General features: G+C 32.9%; 1 protein-coding gene across 2 annotated transcripts in view; it reads right to left on the bottom strand.

Moving 5' to 3' along the window:
* Window positions 1–30: 30 nt before the first annotated feature.
* The window catches only part of BBS7 (Bardet-Biedl syndrome 7), a 35973-nt gene continuing 17467 nt past the window's right edge, over window positions 31–18536 (bottom strand). For both annotated transcript variants that reach the window (XM_031691589.2, XM_031691593.2), the window contains exons 10-19: window positions 18249–18351; window positions 16424–16616; window positions 15257–15331; window positions 12410–12475; window positions 8750–8889; window positions 6538–6702; window positions 3546–3655; window positions 3290–3393; window positions 3020–3143; window positions 31–1247 (exon numbers count right to left, since the gene is read on the bottom strand). In XM_031691589.2, the coding sequence (XP_031547449.1) occupies window positions 1114–1247; window positions 3020–3143; window positions 3290–3393; window positions 3546–3655; window positions 6538–6702; window positions 8750–8889; window positions 12410–12475; window positions 15257–15331; window positions 16424–16616; window positions 18249–18351 (1214 nt within the window). In that variant the 3' untranslated portion in view covers window positions 31–1113. The remainder of the gene's footprint in view (window positions 1248–3019; window positions 3144–3289; window positions 3394–3545; window positions 3656–6537; window positions 6703–8749; window positions 8890–12409; window positions 12476–15256; window positions 15332–16423; window positions 16617–18248; window positions 18352–18536) is intronic.

Below are 18536 nucleotides of genomic sequence, written 5' to 3'. Positions count from 1 at the left end.
ACTTATTAAAATAAAACTCTTAGCAATATGTGCCTTTAACAAATTTTCACATTTAATGTACAAGGTTTGCACATAACTAACAAAATGGTATATAATTAAGCAGCATTCTTGTTTTCCAACAAATTCATGACTGTGCCCTTCTTGAAAACATAAATTGCTTATTTCCTATTAAAATCCTTATGTTATTTTTAAAACCTTTAAATACAATCACCTGAATATGAATGAATGTGAATTAAGATTAATGAACAAAAATTCTGTAGCCTTAATGTCTTATTTCCCTCCGTATACGATAAAAAGGAAATTAGTGGATACTAGTTTAGGAAAACCTAAGAAGCTAGCATTATTTCTGCACTGTATACATTTAGCACACTTGTATAGCCCTATTGGTTACAGCACATCAAGTTAAGATCCCCTCAAACTGCAAATTCTGATTTCTCTGGCCACAATTTATAGCACTAAGCCAACTGAAGTATTACACAAACTGAACGTGGGTTACAAAACATTACCAGGCAAGAGTGAAATCAGCTGCAAATCAACCTCAATTCCTAGAAGAAATAATTTATAGGTTATTTCTCCTGGTTGACAACATACATAGTGACCAGAACACAATCCAGGCATCAGGACTTGGGTCCCACCTTTACAAAATAATACCATATCCTCTCAAACACTCAACCCACTGAGAATCAGTTCTCTTATATGATTTGACAAAATAGTCATAAATATGTGTTGTGAAGATCAAATGAGGTAACATTTGTAAACACATTTTGAAAACTGTAAAGCAGTTTATACATATGCATGTTAGCTTGTTAAATATTTGAATATATTTTTATTTTCTAAATAGTATTAGATCTAAAAGTTAAAACATCCACTTGAAAAAATTCATTAAAATTCCTTATAATCACTCCACTTTTGTTTTAAAAATAAACATTCTCTTTATCTTTAAAAAGTTCTACTTGTCAAAAAAAAGCATTACTAAAAAAAATTGAATCTCACATATTTTAGATGATATTAAAAAGCATATGAAATAAAAGAATGTAAAGATAGTCTGTAATTCTGTTTTAACATTTCTCATTTAAACAGACAACTTCTTTGGAACTTTACCTCGTTTATATTTCATGCAGCATCGAAGAAAGCAATCAATGCATTTTGGTCATAACTGTCCAGAATCTCCAGTAAAAGAGGCACTTTTGTTTTCACATTGGTGCCTTTGAACTTGAACTTATCTATGAAAAGATCAGTGATCATGCCTATAAAGAAAAAATATTAATTTCCTGTCATTGATTAGTTTTATTAATGACACATTATTTAATGAAAGTGACTGCTTGAAAATCTATTTCTAAGGACCTATAATTCCATTATTTAACATACACAAGCCTAAAAGGATTGATGCATTAAAAATATTTATTTTAGGGGATTTTAAGGCAAGTCTCAAAATATAAGTCATTTGGCCAATAATCCTCTTAACAATTGGTTACAAGCTATTAATTCAGACAATCAACTCCTGGCCAGTTTTGAACTGCTATTGGTATATATAAAATCACAACAAGCTGACCATTTTGATGATTGATTATTTGAATGAAAATATTCCATCTATATGTTGACCATTCTTAGGGTTTGGCTTAAAAGAAAATATTTCTAGAGTCAAAGATCTGGGCAAATTATTTCACTTTTGAGTTTTCACATATGTATAGTGGGAATAATTCAATCCTTTATCCAAAACCCTTGATGCAAGATGTGTTTCAAAATTTTTCATATTTTAGAAAGATAATAAAAAGAATATACCATAATATACCATATATATGGCATAATATTTGTGGAAAGTGAGTGGCAGCATCTGATAACATTTCTGCAATAAAATATATGAATATTCATGCTAAGTGGAATTAAAAAACTATAAATAACTTCGTATCAGTTTAAGTGAGATTTTGTTATTAAATTAATTCAGATCAAGTCAGATTTACTGCCAAATGATTTACGAAAAAAGTTTTTAATTTCAAAGCTTCCTGGGCTTTGGAATTAGTGACAAGAGATGGAGATTCTCTACCACCCATTTTCTAAACTGCTGTGAGGATAAAAGATCATGTGCTTGCCATACAGTAAATATTAAGATAGTAGATATTATTGTTATAGTTTATGAGCAAGTCTCTGAGTATAAAATATATTCATTAGATAGGCTTAAGGATCAATATGGACTGATGATACCAACTGACTTTCTAGAAGACTTGGCGTAGTGCAAAAAGCATGCATTTTGGGGCAAGGAGGTTTCAGTGAAGGCCCTGCCACTAACTACCTATGTGACAACAAATTCTTTAGTCTCAGATTTCAGTTAAAAAATGTGAAAAACAGAGATAACACCATCTACTTGCAGAGATGTTATTAAGTTTAAATATCTCACCTGATTAAAAAGATGTTATAAATAAATGGGTATGCTATACACAATAGGTCTCATGTAAAGATTTCAAAAAAAATGTTTTTCTTAAGCTGCTCCTTCCTCCCTCCTTCTCTGCCTCCCCCGTCTCCCTCTTGCTTTTTCAGTACAGTTTGTGAAACTCCCGTCTTATCACCACCAAAGCAAAATGTTTTGAACTGTAAATTGACATTGCATGTATACAGCCCTTATTAAATTTCATCTAAAAAATGTTAAATGCTGCATTTTGTTATTCAAAACAGCAACAACACCTCAAAATTATTTGTGTGAAATATAGCCTAAATTGTAATACTTCATAAGTTATATTCATTTCACACCAGGTTTCTTCATATATATATATAAATATATAGATTAATTCATTGCAGTACACTTACTCCATTTCTTAACATTTACTTGCATTTTACCAAGTAAAAATATTAAACATCAAAATTAACTCAACAAAATGAATTTATATTGTGCAAAAAATTGGTTACTGGTTGATGATGCTGTAATCTTTGCCTGTTTCCTTCTGCCCAGCTTCTCTCACGTGACCCTGAATAAATAGCCAGCAGAAAAGAAATATGACAAGGTATTCTAGAATAGTCCACTAACCATAGAGTCTTTCAAGATGTGCAGGTTGCTTTTTGTATTCTTCCTGTAGGTGATCTGCCTCTTCTAGAATACAGCGATATTCTGGTATCAGAAAGTCTGTGTTTCCCTCATGAACCTGCAATTCCTTATTTAAAAACAGAAGTACCTTAAGGTTCAAAATTCAATCCAGTATAAAGTGGATTTAAAGTGGTAAAACTTTAAAATCTTTACAACTTTAGAAATCCCATCACAACAAAATAATGATCATGAGTCCATAACATACATACTTACTTTTAAAGCATCAATTAACTGCACTTTCTTAGCCAAAAGCAACTGGTACTCCAGCTTTGGGTGGATTAGCTTTAATGTGTGTTTGACTGATACTTCATTTATCTCTGGAAAAAGTTGAGCCAGGCAGAATTAGATAAGTCACTATGATTAGAAACATTCTTATTGTAACAAAAACAACAAAGCAAAACAAAACAAGCAAACAAAAAAAACCCAGAAAAAAAAGATTCATTTTTGTTTGGTTGGGTTTTTTTTTTACCGTAAGATATGTTGAGGTTAATTTTCCTTTTTGTAGCTTCTTTAGAGAGCACATCTTTTAGGATGGATATAGTAGAAATGTTGTCAGATTTAAAAACTCCTTCGCCTTTTCTATAAAATTAATATTTTTTAAAAGAACAGCTTTAGAAGGAAATACATCCAATAAATATGTCCAACTAATACATATTTTGTAACTAGTACTAGTGTTTAGATTTCAGTTGATTTTAGATTTCTTTATAGACATATCTCATTATTAATAAAAAATGTATTTAAACATGTAAGCTTTTACTGTTATATTAATTTAAGTTCTGAACATACTTGTAAAACTAAATAAAATGTTAGATATATGACCCCTAAAGATACAATTTATATAAGTCCTTCATTTAAAACATTTTCCTTCATTTTCACTAAAAAAAATTTTCAATAACTTATGTATATAAAATGCATTTAGAATGGCTTATTTACACGTAAGTATGTTTTTCTTTGATGTAATCACATAATTACAGCATGACTTGACACTTAAGCTGATATCAAACCTAAGAGTAACATCTGTTCCTCCATGCCCAGGATCCAATGCCACTTCTTATCTCACAGGACCCTTCTTTTTCTTTAGGGAATGCCTCCTTCTCTTTCTCTCTCACCCTTCTCAAACCATAAAGTTTCATTGGCACTGGCCTCAACCCCATTTCTGGGACTTTAGGAGGAAGATTTTAGCAGCATATTCCATACCCCTGACTACAGTGGTTCACAACTCAACAATGATACTCAATCCTGGGACTTTTAATAGCACTAGTGGGAAAGAGACGCTCTATGGTGGCTGAAAAGATGTAAAGCTGGATGCAGCTGCTGGTGGGCCCCATGGCACTACATAAGAAAGCCAAGAAAAGACAAAAACAGAGCTGGACAATGGAAAGGGATAAAGTCTTGATGACATCAGTTAAACCACTAATCCAGTTATGCTTGAGGCAGATTACTGCTAATCTTTCAAGCTATATGAGCCAATAAATTCTTTTGACTTGGTAAGGAGTGCTTGCATTTGGTTCCTTTTCATGATAACCAAAATTTTCCTAATTAGTACATACCAACTTTCATATATTCAGTGTTGCCTTTTCATTTGGTTTTATATTGACTAGCTGTAGGCAAATGCTAATCTTTTTTCTTATTTGATCCCAATTATGTTTTAGAGATAATGAGATTTTTTTCACTAGTCTTCAATTTTAACTGATATTTAACATTAAACACATAGAGTACCTGGCACTACATGTTTTATCTTCCTTTAATTATCACAATTCAATGAAGTAAGTGCATTATTTCCATTTCTCAGAAAAGAGAAATGAAACTCAGAGAGTTAAGTAATCCAGCTAAGGTCAAATAGCTGATGAGTCACAGAGCCAAGATTCAAACCTAAGTATGTGTGCCTCCAAAGCACACACTTCCATACTTCTTCCATATATATGTATTTTTTTCAAGCACCCAAAAAACACTGAATACCACTATGTTCAAAGCCATATGTTACGTATTTGGAGGTTAAATACAAAGACAATTAAGAAATAAACTCTACCCAGAAGCAGAGTCTAGTTTACAGATAAGCTTACATAAAAATTATTATATACTTCAAGCAAATAACAATATCTAAGGTAGGTAAGAATAAAATGCTATGGAAAAGAAAAGAAAAGAAAGGAAGTCTTCAAAAATGTAGCTACTGAGTTGGGCTTTGAAATATAAGTAGAGTTTTAACTGTTAGGAATATTTAAGGACACAGAATGGTAAAAAGCAAAGGCTTGCTATTATAAAAATACACAATATGCCAGGGGCCTGTCTAATTGTCTGCCATGATTAAACAGTGAGGTTCACTGTGGTACTTCAAAGCAGAAGTCATGATTGCAGGTTTAGACACAGATAAGATCCCCTGGAAGGCACAGTGAAACACTGCCACAGAACTGATGCTAAAACCAATTAGATTTCTGGAGAGTTCTTGGTCCCAAAGGCTGCATGCAGAGGTAAAATAATATGGTGACTGCTGTTTCCAGAACTCAACATGGTGAAGTCTCAGCTAGGAAGCAGGAAGTAGACTATCTCGATAAACTACTTAGGGAAAGTCTCTTGACAGAGAGAGGCTAAGAAGCCCTCTTCCCTTACAAAAAAAACAAAACCTAAAAAAAAATCAACAAACAAACAAAACCTACAGATACAGAGAATGAGAATGTAAAGAACTTGAAGAAGTATGAGGGTACAAACTCAACACAGACTGGAGAAATCAACCTTGCCCAAGAAGTAGGTCATTTCACATTCAGAAAAAAAGAACAAAGGAGAAAGAAATTTCAGCTGCTACTGTATTCAGAAACAGAAACTAGGGGAGCCTATGACAGATGAGCAGGGAGTGACAGTGAAGGGGGCAGGAGGGCAACTTGGACCTTGAGAAGAGTATAGAATAATAATGACCTCCACCTCGTAACATGGTAGATTCAAAGGTCTGCAGTTCTAAGCTCTCAAGTTCTGAGCCATTTCCTATTTTTGCATAAAGAAATTCATTAGGAATTCTAATTGGAACTAGCATAAATGTTTGAATCAATTTGGGAGGGACTGCCATGTTTACAATGTCTTCATATTGATCACTACAGAATATATTACTCCATTTAATCAAGTCTTTTATAGTTCGCTTCATGTAAGTTCTACATATTTCTAATAAAGAATATCCCTACAGATTTTATATGGATATTTTGTTATTGTTATTGCTACAGTGAAAGGGTCTTTTTAAACAATTTATTTTCTAATTGGTTATTGTTGAGAATGGGAAAGAAAATCTGTCATATTCATCTTTATTCTATTATTTTTTAAACCCATTTATTCTACTTGTTTTTCAATAGATTCTCTTGAGCAGTATAGTTTTTCAATCAAATTAGTTGAAAATTATTCTTGCCTCAAAACATATGAAAATTTAGAAGTTCCATTTGTATAAAAACATTTGTGAACAAGTAATAAGTTTTATTCACCTGTAGGTGCTTTCAAGTTGTGTATCCAGGAAGGTGTTCTGAAAGTAAAATGTCACACATTCTCCTGCTGGAGGTTTTTCAGGAACTTCGGGCAGGCAAAACACCACCCAGGAGTGAAGTTCAGCAAAACTGAACTGGCCTGTCAAAGTCAGTGTATTCATGGGTCTGCAATTTAACAGCAGAAGTACACATTTGTGTGTGGGAATACATGGAAGGATTATATGTACTCAACACATTAACAAACAGAATTCTGCAACAGCAGTTACAAATATAAAAGCATCCATTTGATTTTTCTCAGGTTAATCTTACCCATCAGATAAATATTTTGATTTCATGAAAAAAAAGAATGCTTATCTATTCTTACACTTTTAATATTCTGGTTAAGTGACATAAATAGCTTGTTTTCATTATAACATGCTTTCCAAATACAATTCAGTTCACTCAGGCAGATTTCATTTTTTAAAAGTTCATCTAGTATTTCTACTATACAAACTATAAAACATACTTACACAAGAATCTCCTTAAGGGAAGAATCAGCATAATGTAAAGGCAAAGAATTAGGCTTTTAAATAAGATAGACATGGAAGTGAAACCTTGCTCCATTATTTAGTAGCTATGTACCATTGGGCAAATTAGGGAATAATAACTTCTATCCTGCAGGATATGGAATAATACTTTCTGTCTTGCAAAATCACACATACACACAAAGGGTTAGGAAACAGATTTAAAATAAATCAAATGGATAGTTATAAAGAGTTAAGAAAATGTGAATTTATGGAATTCAGAAGGAATTTTAAGAGGACACAGAATAGAATTGACTTTTGAGATCATCCACACCAACTCTCTCATTTGCAGATGAGAAAACTAAAGCCCAGAGAGATTAAATTATTTCCCCAAAGTCACGCAGGAACAGATATAAGATTATAACCCAAGTCTCCTGATTCTCCATTTGCTTTTCCTTCTGGCACACCACTCTACTTCCATTAACAACTCTGACTTTTAAGGAGGAAGACACCACCAAAAGAATCTATTATCTTTAATGTTTTCTGAAAATCTTCCTTCAGAACATTTCTCCTTACGTCTTATTTAAATTACATATATTTAAAATTACAAGCTGTAATACAAAAAACATAGGCTTCGGCCTCAAATCTTAGCTCTGTTTCTCATATCAACAAGTTATTTACTTTTCTAAACCTCCATTTCTCGTCTGTAAAATGGACACATTACTATGTGTCTTGCTGTAAGAATTAAACGATGATGCCCAAGCAACTAGCACAACACATGGCACAGGAACAGTATTCCATAATTGCTCATTTCTTTCCCTTCTCCTTCATTTAAGCCCATGGTCTCTCCTTTGCAGGAAAGAAAGCGAAAAGCTATAGCTAGGAGGATGCTGAAGCTGGAATGGAAGTCATAAATAACAGGGATTATCACAACCAGTTGCTCTATAATTAATTCCCTGAGGTGAAACAGAACAATAAGGTCCTGTTCACAAAGAACTCAAATGCTAAACAGTATTTACTCACGATAGGTGTTTGAGACAGAGAACTGTTACTCTACTGATCTCAGAATGGGAATATATGAGAAAGATAGGAAAGTTCAACTCAAACCAGCCTCTAAAAGATGACAAAGAATTTTATATCTATTAGAAATATTAATACAGGTATATATAATCCCCTGCTTTTTGAAAGTTCACTTTATACCACTTTGCTTTTATGAAGGGCCTATATTAGTATCCATTTTCCCTAACCAAAAGAAATCCAAAGAGGATTTTTGCTTTTACAAAAAAAAAAAAAAAAAGAAAATCAAAAATAGTGTCAGCATTTGTTCTGCAGCATTTGTTCTGTAGAAGTGGCACACCCTGAGTGGTGAGAGGGGCCTCACAAAACTTCTCAAGGAACTACACTCAGCATCTCAGCATCAGGCCCCCACAATTTTGACCTGTGTCTGTCAGTATCTGTGCTTTATTTGAAGCAGCCAGACATGTCCTAAGTAACTGCTTCTTTGATACATGCCAATTTAGCTTACCAAAAAAAGTTTCACAGGAACACTCTACTTTTGGGTAGCAGGGAAACCTGTACATAGCATCATTTGAATATTTAATTTTTTTAAAGTACCAAGAGCTACCAGAATTTACACTATTAATATAAAAAGCAAGGTTATCTGCATCATGTAATATTCTGAAAATAAACTTCTCCCTCCTTTGTCCTACCTGTCATGGTCAATAGAGTGAGTTCTTTGATGGAGTGAAAGGGGTTTGATAAGGTACTGGCGGACCTGACATGTTTTGGGTTGAATTCTTGGAGTCACATATGCTTGAAGTGTTCCATACTGGCCTTCAATTGAGCGAATCTGATTCAACACCAGAGGAAAGAAAATAAGAATAATCCAGTAACATAAATGCTATCTTTAAAATTCTTAACACAGGTACTTAACCCTTAATCTCTTCTGTAATACTTGGAAGGAAAAAAATGACATTCTATTAAACAAGTACTTTTTACCATATAATAAAAGAAAAATTTTAAAGATGTTGGCAATCAAAAGCAAAATTAATCCATCTGTAAAAGTTATCCCCACTACATATTTTAGGCAATTTGTCTACACTTTGCAATGCTATGTCATTCCAAAAGACAGACATTCCCACATATCACTTTATTACATATAAAAACATAGGTGTAGAATATACTATATAAGAGTCACATACAAATGGTTAAAATTTAGACATGTTTGTAGAAGAGCTGAATCAATAACTCATACTTCATTTTCTCAGAAATGGGGGTATTATAGGATATGGCTGTTACAAAAATCTATTGACAGGAAAACATGTTTCCAAGACCTTAATTCTTTACTTTCTATGAAAATAGAGAAGCACACTCATAATCTAATTATGACATATTTGAATTAGGAAATTCTTTTGAGCTATTTTGAATATGGCTAGTTGGATATCCTGAGTATTTACAACACAGAAAACTCTAATTCATGAAACTTTGAAGACCTAATTTTAGAGGAGTTAGAGAGTGGTTGGTTCAGCTTCTCCCTCCCACCCCTCTTCTAGCTCCTCTATGTTCCAATTCATGAGATGGACTTAGTACCTCTTGTATTACAAAGGCAGCTTCTCTAATCTAATTAATCTATCAACTCATACTTTTCTTAGCAGGTGAGGTGGAAAAAAAGTTAATGTTTTACCTAAATGGGAAACATAAATAATAATTTAAAGCAAGATTTTTTTGCAAATGTTACACTGAAAATATCTCTCTGAATGGGAAGAGAGAAAAGATTAAAGGAAAAAAACAACAGATAGAAAATTAAAAATGGATCTGGGAAAGCTATATTTAGAATTTTCTTTTAAGGGGTAAGCTTACACATAATTTTTTTCCACAATAAAAAGTCATAATGCTTTCTTGTTGTATAATTCATAATCAGTATTTTAAAACTCTAAACAATAAAGAAAAATTAGGGTAAACATACAAGTTACCTGATATCCTACCACCCAGAGATGATCATTATTGTTATTTTGTAGTTAACCTTTCATACATTGCTCTATGCAGGTATACAAAAACAAATATATAATTTCACATGGATAAATTCTATTTATATCATAAACATCTTTAATTTCTAATAATCACATTTTCCCCCTTATGTCTGTCTCTCCTATCACTTCCCTCCCACTCCCATCTCACCCATACCTTCCCTCTATTGTATGACCTATCACACCAGACAGGTATGTTTCTTTTCGTATCTTTCTTCATATTTATATCATTATAGATAAAAAATATATATACATATATAGAAATTTTTATCTGCATTTTGTGTTATTCATGGAATTTGCTCCATGTTAATAGGAATAGATCAACTCATTCTTCATCGTAGCTGTGTAGTATTCCATGGAATGGATAAACAGCTTTTTATTCAAGCATTCAATTACTGAGTGTTCACTTTGGTTCCACTTTTCTGCCTCAACAAGTAATGTTTCAGTTAATTATATGCATACATCATGTATACAATACTATCATTTTATTGCTATGAAATCGATTCCTCCAAATGGGGCTATGATCTTATTGCTTTTCCAAAGTGGCCATAACAAATTTTATTTCCTTCAGCTATGATTGAGAGTGTCCTTTCCCTTATCCTGTCACCTGGTGATACTGCTCTTTAAAAAATTTTGCCAATCTGCTAGACAAGCAGAAACTGATTTTTGTTATTCTGAGTTTGCTAATGGATAATGAGGGAGAACATCTTTTAATATTTGTTAGCTTGCTACTTTGAATCACTCTTCTGTGAATTGCCTATCCATATTCCTCACCTATTTTCCTAATTGGGTACTCTTTCTTAGCAACTTATAGGCAGTCTTTATATTTTGATAGTCACCCATTATCTAAAAGACAACTAAATTTCCTTCCTTTTAAAAATAACTAGGTACTTAATTCATCTGAATTTATTTTTTATAATATATGACATAAGAATCTACTTGATTTTCTTCCAGACAAATGTCAATTGTGCCAATGTCAATTTTTAAATAAAAATAGTGATTTAATAGAATTTTCCTACATACAAATGCCATGCATTAAATTTCCATAAATATGTGTTGGGCTCCATTTTTAGACTTTATTAAGTTCCACCTTTTCTTCTTTTTCATAGTTTTGTTGGTTCTTTTCAGGCATTTATTCTTTACTCTGAACTTCAAATTATTGTATCCAATTTAAAAAAGAGCATACCTTTTTGATATTTTTAGGCCTACTTCCTAATTGATTGGCACAATCTTGCTCAGTGAAAATGTAATTTAAAATGATTAATTAATTTACATAAAATACATAAAATACACTGAGTATATTCCTTTAAAAATGAATGTGTCCCAGTTTTCCATCTTTCTTTCAAAATATATGAAAGGTGACTTATGCAGACTATAGGAAGTTGTTCAGAAAAAAAATTACACTTTAACTGGAACTTCCTAAACCTGATGTGAAAATATTGTTGTGTAACAGCATCTCTCTTGAAAAAAACGTACTTGGAATCTTAGAACATCAGCAATACCAGGAAAAAAGCTCTAGTCTTTAATTTTTGGATCATAAGTATATCAAAAATAAATTTTTAAAAAACCTCACACTACAAAATAGGTATGTGTGCAACAATCAATATTTAATTATAAAAGTGAATTTTTATAAAAATTGTAAATTGCAAAAGAAAACCAGAGATTTTTTCACTGGAATAGATGTTAATGACATCACTGGAAATCAACCAGAAAAATTCAGATAATAGAAAAATATAGGGCAAATGCTCAGAGACTTCAATAACGAAATTACCTTATTTGAATCATGATTGGATCAAACTAAAAAAAATCAGTGAAATCTGAACACTAAATATTTGACAATATTAAGGAATTATTGTTACTTTTTCTTAGGTGTAATAATAGTATTAAGGTTATATTTTTAAAAGAGTTCTTATCTTTTAGACATATGTATCAAATATTTACAAGTAAAATTATAAAATATCTTGTATTTGCTTCAAAATAATTTGGAATGGAGAGTGACAGTATAAACAAGATTGTCATGAGTTGATCACTGCTGAAGCCGATGTCATTACTTTTACATATGTTTGAAATTTTCCATAAAAGAAAATTAGAAAAAAGATTTCCAGTTAGAGAAAATTTAGAATTGGTAACTTTAGAGCAGGTGATTGGTTGAGTGCTAATAGCAGAGATCGTGGTTTGGTCTGAATTAAAACCTAGTTCAATGGTCACTCAAAAGAAATTATTCCAATATGCTTCATTTCAGGAAATATAATGCAGAAAAATGAGATCATATGTGTTGCAAAATTTACCAAAGGAAAAAGAAAGCTTATACTTTCAAGGAAAGGCAACTTCAAACATTTTTACCTTGAGTTCCAGCCTTGTGGTATTTGCCTGGCACCGGTAAGTGGCAAGAAGAAAGTTGTCATTTGACTAGGAAGAATTCAAAGTTGAGGAAAAGGGTGAATCCATGTTTTTAACACCATCAATAACACCATCAATAATAATAATAATAATAGGAGTTACCATTTTTCCGAGCACCTATCATTTGGGAGGCACAGTGCTATGTGCTTTATGCTTATTCCTATGAACAACCCTATGTGGTAATTTTTACAAAATAAGTTTTAACAGATGAAGAAATTGAAGCATGAAGAGTTAGGTAAATTTCCCCAAAACCAGTAAGTAATCAAATTAGAAATGAAATTAGTATCTTTAAGACTCTAAAGCTCATGCTCTTACCATCTTGAATCTCTCCAGTAAGGTTTTAAAATACTATTTTTCCAAAAATTTAATTGACACTGCAAACTCCTAATACTTAATATTATAAAGGCAAAAACATCAATGTTTGGTGTGAATGTATTTGATTTTCACACATACTTACAGACAACTGAGAAATACCTCATCTCTGTTTTCCCAGCAATTAGCACAATCCGAAGCATACTGCATATATTCAATAGATGTTTGTTAAATAAAACTGGAGAGGTTACTTCAAGTATTGTAACTTCTTGAAATTGAATAATAAACTACTAAAAACAGAAAAGTATATCTGGGTGCATGAATTGCAAAAGCAGACAAAGCAACAGGAACTATTTGACATGCAATTTTCATGTACTGCTCTTTCCTTACTTTTAATCAATAACTGAAGAAATAAAGTGTGAATGCTAATATTAAAACATTTAAATGTTTTTACTTCAGATCATTTAAACTCATTAACCCAGATGATTAATCAATTTAAAAATAAAAATATTTTTGTCCAATTAAAAGGAAATCTTATGTATTTAAGTATTTATGGATAAAATCATATAGATTAAAAGAGATAAAAAGTCTAGGATTACATTCGGGATGGGGGAGGGAGAGGAAGAGGGTAAAGAGCATAAAACAAGACCAGCCATATGTTGAAGTTAGTGATGAGCACACAGAGGTCATTATACTATTCTTTCTCCCTCTGTATATACTTGAAATCTCCATAGTTTTTTTTTAAAAACCATCATTCTAGAAAATAAGTTGTAAATTAGTGTAAGATACTCATTTCAAAGAATCCTGTAGTGATATAAACAGGTTAATCTTTCACAGTAACTTAGTTGTTAAAGATTTTAAGTTTATATTAACTTGATTTTTTAAATAATCATAAAAATGTAGGTCTTGATCTTTCATGTTTTATTCTCAAAAAGGATGACAAATCATATATAACATAATACAACTGTTATGAAATCTTTTATCCAAAAAAAAACACAAAAGCTTCACTCTGAAATTATTTTGAAAATTATTCCCTAATATATTAAGCTATCAACTTCGTTCTTTATCAGTTCTTTTTATCCCTCCCTTTTTTGGCCAACTCCAGCCACCAGTTCCTGCTCTGGCTTGCCTTTTCCAATGCAGCTACTCCGGACCTTGTCTTTATGATTAATTCTCTTCAGGAGCCACACTGAGCTCCGAGACTGCCAGTCTAGTACTAAGCAGAAAGATGTGCTATAGAAAGCACATCCAGAAGTTCTGACATAGTCTCATTCCAGGTGCTTTGCACATAGCAAATGCTCAATAAATGTCTGCTGAATAAAGATTAAGCAAGAGTCAATTTTAAAAAAGTGAAGAAAGGCAGGCAGATGGAACAGATCATGTTCAAATGAAGGGATGTGTGAAACTGTACAGCACTGTCAAAAAATTCTGAGAACTTCAGTTTGGCAGAAATCATGTGCATGGGTGGGAAGGTAGCAGCTGGTGAGAGATTAAGTTGGCGATGTAATCAGGAGCTGAATTCTAGAAAGTTTTTTATGCTGCAGTGAGAAATCTAGACTTACATTCAGTTTGGGAAATAAGCAATCTTTAAAAGGTTTTGAGAAAAGAAATGACAGATTGATGTTTGTACTTTATGAAGGCCTGTCTGGTGGTAGTGTATAGCACACCCTGGAGCTGAGAGGCAATACTGGAGGCAGAGAAACTAGTGGACAAGTAGTTCAAGCATGATGAGGGCCTGGAAAGTTAACAGAAATGGAAATGAAGCAGAGTAGATGTGTAAGAGCAAGGGAAGCAGAGCTGACAGGAACTAGTGACTACAGCAGTCCTCCCTTATCTGTGGTTTTGTTTTTCAAGGTTTCAGTTACCCATGGTCAACTGTGGTTTGAAAATATTAAGTGAAAAATTCCAGAAATAAACAATTCATAAATTTTATATTGCACATCGCCCTGAGTAGTGTGAAGAGATGTGGCGCCATCCCAGTCCATCCTGCCTGAGACATAAGTCACCCCTTTGTCCAGTGTGTCCACACTGGATATGCTACCTTCCCATTAGTCACTTAGTAGCCATCTGTTATCAGATCCACTGTCACGGTGTCACAATGCTTATGTTCATGTCACTCATGTTTTACTTTACAATGGCCCCAAAGCACAAGAACACTGATGCTGGAAGAAACAATATTATACAGGGGTCACTACTATCTGTGATTTCAGGCATCCACTGAGGGTCTTGAAACATATCTCCAGCAGATAGGGGGAATTACTGTAATTGGATTTAACAGATGAGAGAAAAGAAGGAATTTAGGACAACACTCCAGTTTCTGAATTATCTGAGGATAGGAAGAAAGGAAGTAGATTTTGAGGGAAAGGTTATGAAAATATTGAAGAAGAAACATCAAACCCCAGTAGCATTTATAGGCTTTATACAAAATGGCATAACAGAATGAAAGCACATGAAGAATTCTTAACATTTTTTACTCACCTCAGAATCACAGTTGCTAAAGCTGACAACAGCAGAATTCTTATCTACATCAAGTAAATCTATTGGAACATCGCTCTGCAGTCAGTATTAAAAAAGAAAAAAAGGTTCAATTAGTAAACTAAAAATTTTCACAACACGTATTTTAATATGTACTTCTAGAAAATGAAAATAATAAAGAATAAATGTTGTACTATAGTGACCCATTTTTTTTAATTTGGATTAATCAGAGATCATAGAATTTCATCTCTCACCTTCCTCTTAAAAGTATAATCTTCCTACCTATTCTTGTCAGCGCTAAAAATGTTACCATAGACTGCAAATAATCACACGACTATTCCAATTATGTCAGTTCATTTTTATCATTTTTAATTTCACCTGTAACACAAAAAGGGGACAATTTTTGTCTCCCCTGGAGAGGTAGTTTCTAGGACAATGTGTTATGTGCTCCTAGAATTGTTTGATGCAGCAGTTCTTGAGATAGAATTACTTAGGAGAAATTTCTGCCTTTAAGTTTTAATTAATAATCTGATCTCTCCCTCACATCTTTTAAAACTTCGTCTTCATCTTCCTCTTTATTCTTTTCTCATTTTCTGATGAGTTTTCCATCTTGCTTGCCTTTCATTCATCCTACTATTATCCTTTTCCACTCCCTGAATCTCTTCTATTTAAAGAAAAATTAATTAAATATATTGACAAATGATTTTATACATTATTATCCCTAAATTTTAGCATTTGATATTATCTGCTTTACCTACTGACCTTCCTAGAAACTGATGATTAATAAGCAAGCTGTACTGTAAGCTATTATTTTAGTATTTTGAGCTGAAAAATGGGTTCAAATAAGGATAATAAATACTGGAGTTTTCCAAGCTACATCTCTGTTAAGATTCCCCTAAAGGTTAACCAAAGAACAAAATCCTTAATGTCCTTTTTGAGTCTTCCTGAAACTTAATTCCATTAGTCTTTTGTTTAGTACATATAGGATAAATAAAAAGTAAAGCTACAATGTAAATAATCTATGTGCAAACTGATTATCTAATGGAAGATTAAGATAAACACCCAAAATCATGATCTAAAACTAAAAGTGTTTCAATAATAATTAATGTACATGACTGGTAAGCAAAATAGATCCAGTCATAAAACAAAGAAATTAGACATTTTGCTTACCTGTATTAAGACATTATCTATTGCTGTCTGCACCTCTAAAATAAGGCTGTAACTCGCATCATCTTTATTTAATGTAAACTTGTCATTGACACTAAATGAAGGTACTGCTGATTTTGCTTTGCTTGAGTGAGAAGACTGTTGATATTTCTCTCTTTCCTGTAGTACCTTATATTGCAGATGTTCCAACTCACTCCTAAAAGAAAATATGCACAATTTTGTCACCTATAAGTATAAACATTTGACATCCTTAGAATGTTTACAAAAATTTGAGACATTTACTTCTGCAAAATGGATTTTTATTAATTGAGTTAGAACTATGACACTAATAGTAACAAAATTTTGGCATGACTAATCAAATGATTTCTCATTATCTCTAATCTAAAAATTAAAACATCTACTCAGCCTCATACCAGCAATATTAATAAAGAGTTGTAAGAATCAAGGCAGGCTGCAAATACTCAGTTCTAACATACAAATCTGGTTACAGTTACATATAGTACTAATCAGAAGAGAACTGACTGTATGGAAGAGGAACTATCAGATTTTATGAGAAGAAACAAAATGTGTGCCATCAGTAAACATGTACCTTTCAGTAAGACATTTTAGAGAAAGACGAAATGAGGAGGCTGCAGAGTATGAATATTTGGGGGACCAGAAGGATAATCACAAGCCAGTGGTACAGCTGAAGTTCTATCAAGTGTTGGAGAGGATTTTGCTGAGATTAAACTGTATCGACATTGCTTAGGGTTGATCCAGTTAAGGGGAAAGGCCTTATGCAAATGAAGCAAATAGTAACTGAGGTAGAACAAATGAGGCTTAGCCAGCCACAGCTCAGGGAGAAAAGCCTGGGAAGGAGCTTGAAAGGGATCTGTGTGATGAACAAAGGAAAAGATTCATTCACCTAAGAAATGTTTACTGAGTGACTCTATGTACCTATGATCTGGTTGCTGAATGAACAAAACAGACATAAGCTTCTCTTGAGCATGCATTCCAGTGGAATAATGAGGGCGCTGACCTGGTTCTGAATATGAGGCATTTTACTGAGGATGTGAGGTGGTAGTCATGTCTCTACTTGCATTCCTTCCTGCATGAACATTAGAGCTTTCTCTCCTGGTGGCTTTGGCGAACTGGCTTGTGGTGAACTTCTTGTGTACCTTTAGTGAACTAGTACTTATGGCATTTTGCTGCCTTAAAAACTTCTGTAGCCTTCAACTATCACCAAAAAAGATCAGCTCTCACTCCCCCAAGAGGTTGGCAATGGCTGAAGTAGGGAGAACAGTCATTAAAAGTTTCAGCAACTCCCATTTCTTCATTGTATGAAGCAATTTTACTAGAGGCTGGGGTCCCTTTGCACAGGACTTGTCAAACTGAACAGGCCATGAAAGCAATCCCTGCGTCAAAGGGAGTCAACATTACTCATCTCCAGTAGGAATACTTATAAGCAAAAGTTATAGATTCCGAAGGGTTCACAGGAGCAGTGAACATCAGAATTAATGAGGAACAGAGCCAGCTGTATTAGTTTCTTTCTAATGTCTAAGAAAAAAAAAACTACAACCATCTATAATAGACAAATGAAAAAATTAATTCTTGCTCTAAGAAAAAGTCAAGATAGAATAAAACATACAAAAAGTGTATTCTAACTCCAAACCATTAATCACCACTTACTGCTCATTTACTCAAACTGATTAATTTTCACTTAAAAAGGTGATAAACTAATTGTGTAATTCCTTCCAGTAAAATATACTGCATCTATAAGTAAGAAAAAAATAACAATCACACACTTCATGAAATGACAAAAATAAATCAAACAAAAATCCAAAACTACCGTAAAGAAGAAATTTTATTCTGCATCTCCTGATTAATTTTTAGTTCTTCTCCTGGTCCACTTTCCTTATGAATAGGCTCCGTTGTCAGACCTGTAACCCAGCCTGCAGGGAGGAATTACAGTCGTGCACTATTGAGTGTTGCTAGTGTTAAAAGAAACCTAATATACATGCCCATTTGTCCACCAACATCAGCTCACTTAGTCTTGGACTTACTCCTTTTCAAAACACAAAACATAAAAGAAATCAAGCTGGAAGATACTCAAACCACAAAAAAGTTACTTAAGCAT

Source organism: Vicugna pacos, chromosome 2 (assembly GCF_048564905.1).
Source record: "Vicugna pacos chromosome 2, VicPac4, whole genome shotgun sequence".
Classification (NCBI taxonomy): domain Eukaryota; kingdom Metazoa; phylum Chordata; class Mammalia; order Artiodactyla; family Camelidae; genus Vicugna; species Vicugna pacos.
The sequence above is the reverse complement of the archived record's forward strand: the minus strand, read 5'-3'. Positions and strand labels throughout refer to the sequence as shown.